This window comes from Anabrus simplex, chromosome 3 (genome assembly GCF_040414725.1).
Source record: "Anabrus simplex isolate iqAnaSimp1 chromosome 3, ASM4041472v1, whole genome shotgun sequence".
In the NCBI taxonomy this organism is placed as follows: domain Eukaryota; kingdom Metazoa; phylum Arthropoda; class Insecta; order Orthoptera; family Tettigoniidae; genus Anabrus; species Anabrus simplex.
In genome coordinates, this window is record NC_090267.1 from 442607087 (window position 1) to 442619951 (window position 12865).

The following is a 12865-nucleotide window of genomic DNA, read 5'->3' on the forward strand; positions in this document are numbered from 1 at the left end:
CATGTCCAGAATAGTAGACCCTGTACTTATCTGTAGCAAATTCACCAATACCAATCCATCTCACTTCGCTTATTCCCAGTATATCGATGCCCAGTCTCTTCATTTCTCGTTTGACTATATCCAGCTTTCCTTGATACATGGATTTTACATTCCAGGTTCCTAAACAGTACTGTTCCTTGCAGCATCGCACATTTCTTGAGGCTTCTCTCAACGTAGTTCCCCCCGGAGATCCGACTGGGGAACTTGAAACTCAGGAATATTTTGAATTGAGCAAAGCCATAGGGTTTTCTTGGGAAAATCACAGTGGTGGTTTCCCGTTGCGTTCCACTGTCCTCCACTCCTGTTGGCTCACTGACCCAGTTTCCCGCTGGGTTGCTCAGCTTAACAGGGACACCATGCGTAGGTAGGATTTGGAGAATTGAGGTGTGAGAGGCTAAGTGAACTCTCTTGGCGAGTTCATATATTCGCATCACACCCCCGTTTCTAGCCAGAGTCTCAAAATGTTCGTAGAGACTCCCCCAGGTCGTTTCCTGGGCCCACTTTTATTTTACTTTCTCTTATATCTTTTAGTTTTTCCATTTTTCCCAACCGTAATTTTGCCACCACAACTCTATGGTCCCCATCAAATACTTTTCCCGGTAAAGCTGTCACATCCATCAACTTTCTGCAATTTATCCTTTCCACCAAAAAGTAGTCAATTCTGATTTTGTTCTTCTGTCACCACACCCATATCTCGTAATTTTCCTGCTGTTTTTCTTTCGAAACTATGTATTCCCCACTATCAGTCCATTCCTTTCACAGAAGTCCACTAGTTCCTCTCCTTCACGATTCTTTTTCCCATATCCATACGGTCCAATGTTTTCTTCCTTTCCTTGTCTCTCGTTTCCGACCTGTGCATTCAGATCTCCCAAAATAACCACTTTTCTACCTGAAATTTCTCTTTCTACTTTCTCCAAGAATCCTTCAATATCTTCTTCCCTGTTTCCACTCTGTGGTGCATATACTTGTATGAAATCCATCCCTTCATTCTTCATCTTTAGTCTAATCTTTTTATTTTGTCACTCACACATTCTACCACTTCAACATACTCCTCCAATTGCTTCAAAGTGATTAGTCCTCTTCTGTTTATTGCCTCTTGGCCACCACTCCAGTGTAATGTGTATCGTTTCCTCAATTTCTTCCTTCCATTACCTTTCTATTTAACTTTACTCAGCCGCATCATTTCTATCTTTCCTGTCAGGGTCATAAGATTTACTATTGCTATCTTAATGTTGGTTACTGGTCGCCCATTTCTCACAGTTCCCCCAGTACCCTGAGAACTGCACATTGCCTGCAGGGGACGCCCTAACCTTTTCCGATGCTGATTTACCAATACCATATTGTGTATAGGCTATTATTACGATGGGGTCGCCACTCCCAAAGGCATCTTATACCTACTGCCAGGTGTTATTCTAGGCTACTCCACTGGAGTACAGGCGCCTTCTGTAGCCACTCCTCTGGAGTACAGATGCTACAAGTTCTCTTCTTCCGCCACCGATACCGTACCGAAGTCCACCTTCTCTGCCACTGTTGTCACCCATACCCTGGACTTGGGCCCTCCATATTTGTAACCCCTGGAGAGAAGGTGTCCCAGTATTTTAAAGCCCCCAGGAAATGGGCTGTCTGTTGGTCTGCGGGTTGTATTGGGTATTTCAACCAGCCCTACTGAATTGTGGGGTCCTCCTATCTGCCACCTGGGGATGCGCCCTCTAGGAGTTAACAGGCTTCCCCAAGGGTGTTCAAGAAGTGTAATTCCTATATTTAAAATAATAATAAAATTTTCGATCATATGTGCACAAAACTGGAACTGTCACAAACAAACTGAGATATACAGATTGTCATTAATGTGTCTGTAATGCACTAGCAAAAGTTTCATCAATCTGAGAGGTATATTCTTGAAAATCATCATTATTTTACAGTTCCAGTTTCCTGGGTACTGTTGGCGAGCCTCTTCCATTCTGCATTTGAAAATATTAGGGAAAATTTATTGGCGTGCCCATAGACCGCATTGTTATGATAGGTTACTTTATGGGAGGTTCATCTTCGTTTTCACTTACCGATATTTGATGCGAAGAAATAGCTGTTAAACTTTCCAAATCTAACTCTTAATCTGTCGGTTCATTCTCAATAACCTCAAAGTTAGAAGCGCCACTTCCACCTTCCAACAAATTTTGCACTACTTCATTACTCATTTTCCATAATGAAGTGAAGATGCCATATTTAGACACACACACTGTACTACAAATGTAATAATAAATCAAATAACAATATATATACAGAAGTAAATAACTTGCACCAAACAGAAAACAATGAAATAAAATAGAATTGCAAAACAGTGCTCATGAAGGTTTGTTTACAAATACTACAGAAATGGTGCTCAGACAGATCGTCGGAAAACGGCGCTCATTTATTTCTGTGAAATTGGGCCCAAAGAGGTTGTGAATATGAATGAAACTGAACTCACGGCTGTTGTCGACATTGAGAACGACAAGAAGTAGACTGTCTTGACATCTGTTGAAGAAATTAGGAAATTACAAGAAGAAATAAGAACATGTTGAATATTCAACAATGCCACTACAACAGGGACCGAAGTGTTGAATATTCGACAGTTGCCAGTTCTAGGGATAAAATAATGAGATTTTGTGCATTTTCTTCTAACTCAGTGTGTTATTATGGTGATTCAAAGTCTGTGATCTATTTGGACAGGTTAGTCTAACTTGTTCGGGTTAGTCTAACGTGAATGCTTCAATTTTGTATATCCTTAAAGAACAGCTCGATTGGGTAAAAATTTTACCAACTCTTGGAAATATATACGGGACTAATAGTTGTATACAGTATATGCTTTTTATATTAGTAAAATTTTTTTTTGGGTTTTACTGTGTAAGTTAATACTGTTCACCAAGTTGGAAAAATGCTCAATGCAAAGTGAAGCATTATAGTGCAGCTGCAACGGCACTTTCTTGTCTGCAGGCTGTGGTGAGTAGGGAGCAAGTAGTCAATTCAGGAGGTATTAATTATGTATTTAGGTTCATGGTCCATGATTATAGACATGATAATACAGTTTTGGGGCTTTTGTCATATGAGGAAACAAGGTGAAATTCTTGACATTTCGCAGAGAACTTTGCCTTGCATCTTCAGAAGAAAATCTTGTCTCTTCATGAGGAAACTTCTCCAATAGTGACGGTTTGAATTTAAGAATACTTTACTGTGTGTCTGCTGTAAGTGTTACTCTCTTTCATCACCAGATGGCGAACTGTGTGCTAGCCTTTCGACTAAGAAGTGATGAGGACATCTTGGCTCAAATTAAGACGTTACTTGCTTAGTATATAAGTGCACTATGAAATAAACAGCAAGGTGATCAGATCAATCAAAGACGGATGTGGTAGAAGAAATAAAATAAATTAATTTTTAAGTGCAATGAAAGACTGGCAAGGATAGAAGAGTAGAGTAGAGCTAAAGATCGAAAGAAAAGTGTACAGAGGTCCATAGCTACAGTCGCTTAAATGCGGCTAGTATCCAGTATTCGAGTGATAGTGGATTTGATTCCGACTGTCGGCAGCCCTGAAGGTGGTTTTCTGTGGTTTCCCATTATCACACCAGGGAAATGCTGGGTCTGTATCTTATTTAAGGTCACAGCAGCTTCCTACCCACTTCTAGCCCCTTCATGTCTCCTCATCACCAGAAGACCTATCTGTGTGACGTGGAGCAACTTATTTAAAAAAAAGAAGTGTGTACCAGAGAACAAGAGAGAAATGAGTGTGGAATCACAGGTTACGGCGGGGTGGGGGTGGGGGAAGAAGGGCGTATGCAAAGAGGTTGAAGATGTTTCACTCTAGGCTAGAATTTTGAGGTCATTTTTTAACATTTTTAAGTCAACAAAATCTAGGCCGTGTTTATGAGGAACCTCTATGTAGTTTTTGAAGAAAACTTTTAGTATAAGCTCACACTAATCAAGCACTTTTTATTTTTTTGGCTGAAGGTTGTTAGTCAAAATAGTAGATATACTGTAAGTGTAAACAGTTTTCTCATGAAAGAAGCTTCTGATTATACCGTCTGTATTTCAGCCGGAGCATGAAATTGCGCTCTCATATTTTTAAAATTTAAACTGGTTTGTCCAAAGTAAAATTTGAGCCATTCTTTGTATTTGAGTTTATGTGCACCAGATGAGTTATACACCCTGAACTATGTGCTGGATGTTATTTTTAGGTTGAATGTTTTATTCTTCGTTCTGAATGCTGTCTTGTAGTCTACTAATCCAAATTATTTTGGACAATTTTTTTGTGTGTGTATTGAAATGGATATTTTACCATGACAGATTTTTGTTCTGATTTTTGGGTGGGTGTGTGGTGTTTTTTGTTCTTTTCTTTGTGTTGGATGCTGTCAGTGAGTATGTGTTAGGTACTTAATAATGTGTAGTTCTTCATTGTAATTGTGATACTTGAGTGTTTCTGTAGTTTTTTTTCTTTATATCAGTCACATTCATATCTGGTGTTATAGTCAAGGTAAGTTTTTACTATCTTGGTACTGTAATGGCATTCTTATGCTTTGCCTGAACATTTAAATCATATTAATGTCATATTGTCATATTTTACCAAACAGGATATTTCACCGAAGAAACACACTGCTTCTAGAGGAGCTAAGAAATATGTTCCTGCCTGGAGATCTGGCCCTTATGCATTACTCATTACACTCCTGACATGTAGTGAAGATCCAGAATATCCAGGTAATATCTTGTAACATTACAATATTCTTTTAGATACAAGAACTTATATGTGATTGCCTTTGTGTAACAAACCCAAAGTCCTTCACTCTATTGGATGTATGAGTAATGCGAATAACGATATAAACAGGGAATGGAACAAACAGTGTGATAAACATGAAGGTAGATCATTTTGGAAGAGGAAGCAACAGGAGGAGGAGACGAGGATGAACGCAAAAGGAGAAGGACCATCTCCACATCTTCATCCCCTGCCTTCAAGGAGATGACTCCCCCCTTAACACTAGAACAGCCAGAGCGGCCATTTTGGCTGTTAGTCAGTTTCAAGGTATTTTCACGCTCATACTTTTTTAAGCATGAGGTTGTGCTTTTGTGACTTTTGATCTTTTAGGGTTATACACATTCATGCCAAAAATTACATGCTTAGATGGTATGGGAACACTGATATTGTCCCTTATACCTAGGTCAAAAAGATTGCTTCACTCCCTTGATACGGAGAACTCTATTCTGCTCACTTCTTGCTTCCTGTGATATATAAGTGACACTATAGGAGCACATGATGTGACTAAATAGTATGCCTCTAGCAGTGGTTGCGAGTGGACAAGTTAGTGCCTGTCCCTGTGTACTTATAGTGCATAATAATGGCTTGGTGGCAAAAACTTACTCCTGTTCAGTTATCAGCAGAACTTGAAAAGCTAGGTGAAGACGAATTAGGTGACGAAGATACATTATCAGATAGAGACATAATGATTGATGATGACGATTTTATACCTCAGCAGTGAGGTAATATGTTGGATAGTGATAGTGATTCGGCTAATGAAAATATCCATACAGTGGACTATGCAGTTCAACCAGCCGTGATCAATCTTGCAGCAGAGGACTATCTCACTATCTCTTAGCAGCGTGCAATCTGTTCGATGAGTAAGGGGAGGAGGGGGGAGAGGTCATGAACTGGTAAAGTCTCCTTCGTTTGCACCTCGGGATCACTGGAAGGATGGTTGTATAAAATGTACTGAAAGAGGCAGCATGGCCTATTTCTCATGCAAAGTGTAGCATAGAGAACTAATAGCAAGGTTATTGCCTGGCGTTTATTCATTGATACATCCATGTTGAAGTGTATAAAGATGTGCACAGAGACCGAAACTCTTAGACAGACAATGGATAATAATTCTTCTATTTCTTTGGAAGAATTAGATGCTTTTATTGCTTTGTTATACGCCCGTGGAGCTTATAAACTTGTTAGTCTAGCCGTAGGTCATATGTGGTGTTCTTTATGGGGTCCGCCTGTTTTCACTAACACTATGGCAAGAAACAGGTTCAAAGAAATACTAAGGTATTTGCACTTTGATCCCTGTAAAACTAGATCCACTTGTTTGCAAACAAATACATTTGCTTTGGCATGTGCTATTTGGGATAGATTTTTTGAGAATTGTTATGCGTGCTATAAACCAGGAGTGAATGTTACTGCTGCTGAACAATTCTTCCCCAACAGAGCTTGGTGCAGGTTCATGCAGTACATGGCCAACAAGCCAGATAAATTTGGCATAAAATTCTGGCTACTGGTAGACATTGATTCTAAGTACGTGTGCAATAGGTTTCCTTATCTTAGGGAAGACGAAGTGCGACCTGCCAATGAGTCGGTGCCTAAAAATGTTGTCATGAAACTTCTGTACAGTGAAACCTCGATTATCCGTTCCCCGAAACTACGTTTTCCCGTAGTATTCGTTCAAATTACGTGGTCCCGCGAGCATCCCATTTAAAACCTGTATTAAAAATCCCGCGTTATCCATTCCTCGAAGAAACGATTTCCTGCATCAACCGTCCAGAAATTTCAGTCCCATCAACGCTAAATCCTCGATCAAGCGTTTTTCAAGATTTCGAGAATGGACGGCAAGAATCAAATCTGCGAGTCTAGCGTATTTTAATTTCGTCGGATATCTTGCGCGATCATACTTACGGAACATTCTGTACCAGGCTAATAATGAAGGCCTCCGCCAACTTGCGCTTTGTTAAGAGCTTTCTGTTGAATGTTTCGTTCAGTTGGCTGTGTTACTAGCTGGTGAAAACCAACAATTTACGCAGTCGAGTTTCGGTTTGCTTACACAGTACAGTATTGAAATGGCGCGACCTGTAAACCATGTGAAAACCCTGCATGAAAAACTTCAGATTATAGAGGAAGTTGAAAGAAATCCAACAGAAAAAAAAAAGTTGACATCGCGAAACGTTTAGGCTTACCTGCTTCGTCACTGAATACAATAATAGGGAAAAAACAAGAGATATGTGAACAAGTAAAAAAATGTGGATCCTCCGCAAAGAATAGAAAAACGGGGAAGGAATCGAGATATTCTAAAATGGAAGCAGTTCTCTTTTCTTGGTATCAGCAAGCTCGGGCGTCGAAAATTCCTGTGGATGGTAACATTTTGTGCGTAAAAGCTCGAAGCATCGCTGCAAGAATGGGTATCAAAAAATTTTCCGCTTCGAATGGATGGATTTCCCGGTTTAAGGAGTGTCACGGTCTGGTGTATAAAAAGCTCGCCGGCGAGAGTGCTGCAGTTGGCGGTTCGGCTGTGGAAGATTGGGGGAAAAATCTCCCAGAGGTGCTTGAAGGATACGAACCGAAGAACATCTATAACGCGGATGAAACCAGCCTATTTTTCAACTGTTTACCGGATCGCACGCTGGCTCTTAAAAGAGAATCTTGTTATGGAGGCAAAAATGCGAAGGACCGCATAACTGTTTTGTTGTGCTGTAACAGTGACGGGTCAGACAAACGTATCCCTATCGTTATAGGCAAAGCAGCGAAACCGAGATGCTTTAAGAACCTGAAGAAGTTACCAGTGCAATACTACGCGAACGGTAAAGCTTGGATGACTACAGACATTTTTTTGGATTTTCTTCACGGACTGGATGCTTCTATGGGTGCTCAAGCGAGAAAAATAGTTTTGTTTGTAGATAACTGTGCCGCCCACCCGCAGGAACTTTCTTTCTTACGAAATGTAAAAGTTATTTTCTATCCCCCGAACTGTACTAGTGTCCTTCAGCCTCTGGATGCAGGGGTGATAAAGTGCTTTAAAGGGTACTACCGCAAGCAGCTGGTGCAAAGGGCTGTGTGTATGTTGGACGCTGGGAAAGAAGTAAAGACGAAGTTCACTATTCTACAGGCAATCCACTTTGTTGTGTCAGCATGGTTCCACGTTTCACCCTCCACCGTTCAAAATTGTTTTCATAAATGTGGCTTTGGCGAAAGCAGAGACACGAACGACACCGACACCGGGAGCGAAGAACAACTTTTCAGTGAGGACTGGGAGAAGCTCGCGCCGAGAGATGTTAACTTCGAGACGTACGCTACAGTCGATAGTGAGCTCGCCACTTGTGGTGTAAAGAGCATAGAACAGCTGTGTGATGATGCTACTGCCACAGCCAGTGCAAGCGCCGTGCATGAGATCGCGAGCGACGGGGAAGACGAAGATGAAATTGAACCCTTGCCAACGTTTGCAGAAGCATTAGCCGCCTTTGACAAAATTTGCGACTATATTACTGAGTATGACACAGACAGCAGCGAACTACAGAACGTTTTAAATATTGAGGGAGCACTGTACCGTGTTAAGGCACGAGAAAACAAAAAACAACTGACGATTAAAGACTTTTTCACTACGAAGTGACTACTGTATTATGTGACTGAAGAAATGACAATTTAAGTGTTTTGTGTGTGTGTTGTGTGTGCAGTACGTAACCTATATGTGTGCGATGTGACACTTTATTTTTGTGAGTGCGAGAGTGTTTCATTACATCTTCTGGGATTTAATGCATTTTGGTATCATTTTTGTATTTGTGTGTTGTGATTAGCTTGCTTGATTATGTGACTGGACCTGTTACAACCTATGCTTATTTACGTGTTTTCAGCGATCTTTCCTAACTATAATACCACAGGTAGGTTCATGTGAACTGCACCAGTAATTATGCCTATCATGCAAGCCACATTTCTCGCCTGTTTATCAGTAAAAAAAAAATCATTAATGGAAAATACCGAGGCCTAAAACATGGGTGAACTCGAAGTTAAATTTTGCGCCGTAAGTTCGTAATACAACATGAAAACCTTTACTGATAAATAAGTTACATTGTTCTTTTTTAGGTTATTAAAACAAAGTCTTCCAACTTACATGAGACTGTTGTCAGATAACGATTACTGTAAACAACTGTACCTGTTCCAGTTAGATTTATTCAAGGTAAAAAAAAAAAAAAAAGAGATAGCTACTGTAGACTTTTTAAGTGACTGGATTATAATGTTGTTTTCCCGATCGGCATAATAACTCCGATACACTCTCCTTGCAGCAATAGTGAAACTGGAGTCTGAGATGTGGTTTTAAATTTCTTAGATATCAATATAATTCTGATAACTTATTTAGTAGAATATTTTTCGATGAGCTTGACTGATGAAAGTTGCTGGCCTGAAAGACGTTTTCACGGGAAAGTGACGAAGTTTCTTGGTAAAACTGAATTCAAAATATAAAGTTTTTAAACTAATGTATTTAATGCAGGCGTTTTTGTACAAATAAAATGATATATATTTCATTACTGTGAAGTACAGTCAAACTGTTGATGGTTTTAATTCGTTCCCGGATTTTCCAATTTCCCGTATCGTACGTTGTTTTTTTTTCCCAGGTCCCTCCAAAAACCGAGAATCGAGGTTTCACTGTACCCATCCCTCATGAAAGGATGTAACGTGACCGCCGATAACTTCTTTACATCGGTAAATTTTGCTGAGAGACCGAAAGAGAAGAAAACTAGTATTGTTGGAACAATCAATCGAGTGAGGAAGGAAATCCCAAGAGTCAATAAAAGAATCACACATGAATCTGTATGAGATTGTTGTACTTCAAAAGGAAGATCACATTACTCTCACAGTATATCAAGAAAAAGTGTTCAAGTCAGTGAAGATAACAAGAAGCTCCCTAGTGCTACTGAATTTTATAACAGAACTAAGTATGGTGTGGATGTAGCTGATCAAATGGCGCGTAAATACACCACTAAGGCTGAATGCTGAAGGTGGCCTGTACATGTATTTTACAACATACTTGATCTAGCAACAATAACTTCATGGATAGTCTACAGGGAAGTTTGGTTATATTCTTCAAGTAATACAAGAACTAAGATCTGATTTTGTGAAGACAAGATCCCAGTTGATTGAATTCCCTTCACTTCAGCCTGAGCCTTAGCCTCAGGTTCAGTGTGCCAGTTATAAGTAACAACAATGTCAAGTGAACTCCAATTGTAAATAGAACAAAACCTCTGACACATATTCTTTGTGCAACAACGTAGTCTGCGGAAAATGTTCGCATTAGGTAATTACTTGTATAAATGGTTTATCAAGTGCCTGAATAGGCTTGTAAACAAATAGAGACTGTTATTTTTATCATTAGTTTCCACAAAGGTATTCAATAGCAAGTCTGACAAAACATTTCTTTGTTACCTATTAGAAGTGAAAATATGAACAATTATTAATATTTAACAATGGATTTGTCTGTATACAGTATATCCCAATGGTTACCTATGTTGTTTTAAAATAAATTATTGAACATTCACATGTTTCCCAGATATATATCAGTAAATAGTAGCGGTCAAAATGACCGCTTGTAGCCTTTATAGGTATGAGGAAAGTTTGGCCGTTCTATAATCAGCTCTCCTACATCTATTTTTCTTTGGCTCAATGAGCTTGTTTCTGCTTCCCAGCGTGATCAGGACAGTGGGCTTCAACACTCGATGAGGAGTTATCTTGACAGATCGTCTGTCCTGATATGGAAAGTGTGGGATAAGAAGAAAACTGGATAAAGACAGGAAGAGGAAAGAGACAAGATAAAGATGATTACAAGTGGTAAAGGACTTGTAACACAGGATAATCGCAGAAGGAGAAAAGGATTCTACATAAAGTCTGAAGATATATCGAGATGGCCGTGAGTGTTGTAACCCATCCTCCTGATGAAACTGGGAAACATAAACATGAAGAAATGGATGTAGAAGAACTGGGGTTGATGAGAGTTCATCTATTTGAAGATGACAGTTTATGAAGATGATGCAATTGTCTTTGCCCTATTGTATTTTCATGTTTGTCCTTATCTCCTCATTCTGCTGCTTCCTCTTCCCACATGACCTGTGACTGTGTGTTCCTTTTCATGTTCTGTCTTTGTCTACAGGGTGTATCAGAACAGTACCAACAAAAAATTCAGGGATGCTCTTCATATTATGTTAAAAAGGATGTCTTAATCGGATTGGCGGAGAAAATTTTTCTTTTTGAGAAAACTACGTTACTTTGTTGCTTCCGGGCATGCGATTAAAATTCACGAACTCCCCATTTTTGCTATGCCAGAGCACAAGCCGCTGCCGTGCTTCAGGGAAGAGAAGGGGAGGGAGGGGAAGTGGTGTATATGATGGAGACAGAAGATAATGCTCTGCGCGTATCCACAAGTTTCCTCGTTCAACAGAATTGTCCTTGTTTTTTTTTTTTTGCTTTAAGGTACAGGAAACCACAGAAAACCATCTTCAGGGCTGCAAACAGTGGGGCTCGAACCCACTATCTCTCAATTACTGGATACAGGCCACACTTAAGCGACTTCAGCTATCGAGCTCGGTGATTGTCCTTGTCTCTTACAGGCAATATCTGCAGTTCATTTATTAAACAGCTGTAACTGCACACACAGTACAAGAACATGTTGTAATTAAGACTCGCTTGTCAGTCAATGAATGTACAAGATCGTTTCTCCTCTCGTCTGTTGGTCACAGCAACGTTCTTTATTATTATTTAGCTGGATCCAATTGTTCCGGTTGCGATACGTTTGACTGAAAATACAATATACATTAACAATCCCATGGCAGAACAATGATACACCGATAACATCAGTCTGAAAAGCATCCAAGTAACACTTCATAGAGGAACAACTAACTACCGAATGACATTGGATAATGCACTTCAACATACACAAAGTTTAATCAACAAAAATTGGTTAATTCCTTATAATAGCAACAACCTGCTATGCTTCTTTCCTCATGGGATATTTCAAGCTTTGCAGGAACGACAACAAACTATGATTCCTATTTTTTTGCTGCCAAATGAATGGTATAGGTGAACAAAAAGAACCTTGGACGAACATACTTTCTACAAACTACCAACCTAACGGTTCATCCAATGATGAAGAGATCCAATTGTTGCTTTGTACAGTTTTTAAATTGTTAGATAATTTAAATGTATTCGTGTAACAAATTTTGTTTTAATTGAAGTTGCACATTTTAATAATTTTTGTACATATCACCCAGAGTAAGGCCCCCCTTTTTATTTGTAAGAAATAGGAAGATTCTTAATATAAGGTCAATTTGTATATATAGTTTGTAGTGTGTGTAGTATTTTTCATATCTATGGTAGTGTGTTTTTAAATTTTTCAATTGTTTTATGCAGAGATTGTGTCACAACCTTCCCATACCGAAACTGCGCTAAATTTATGTTTACTCTGTGACTAAAACTGTGATTCTTTTGTTTTTTTTGTCCTGAGTAATGGCACAATGTGTTGTTGAGTGTAGAGTTGAGTTGAGACAGAAAGTTTAAATAAATTTTTCTAATCAATCATATTATTGAGAGTTGTGCCCGTATTTATTTCTGATAGGTTATGGGCCCAGTGCGCCAGTAAGTCATGAGTAAAAATGGCATCAGTTGCGGATACGCCGAAGATTGAGAGACTTGGGCCGAAAAACTATGTGGTGTGATGCAAGCGAGTGAAGGCTTTCCTAATAAGAAAGAAATGCTGGGCTGCCATCGATCCCAGTTACGATGACGATGAAGATTTAACTACAGACGAAGAGGACCTAAACGCCACTGCACTTAGTTACTTGACGAAGTTGGTAGAGTGCTGTTACTTGAATGATGTAACCAGACATGAACAAGCAAAGCATACCTGGAACAGACTTAAGGCAATCCATTTCAAGATTTCTCCTTTTCAATTTGTGAGTACCATGGGCGAATTGGCAAGATGCATCAAGAAACATGATGAACCTGTTTTGGAATATCTGAATCAAGTTGAGCACTTAGTGGAAAAACTGAGAAATCATGGATCCAACATGAAT

The 12865-nt window shown here is 39.4% G+C and overlaps 1 protein-coding gene across 2 annotated transcripts in view; it reads left to right on the plus strand.

The window, feature by feature from the left end:
• Positions 1 to 12865, plus strand: part of mus81 (mus81 structure-specific endonuclease subunit) — a 181205-nt gene that overhangs the window by 45781 nt on the left and 122559 nt on the right. For both annotated transcript variants that reach the window (XM_067143518.2, XM_067143519.2), the window contains exon 4: positions 4639 to 4762. In XM_067143518.2, the coding sequence (XP_066999619.2) occupies positions 4639 to 4762 (124 nt within the window). The remainder of the gene's footprint in view (positions 1 to 4638; positions 4763 to 12865) is intronic.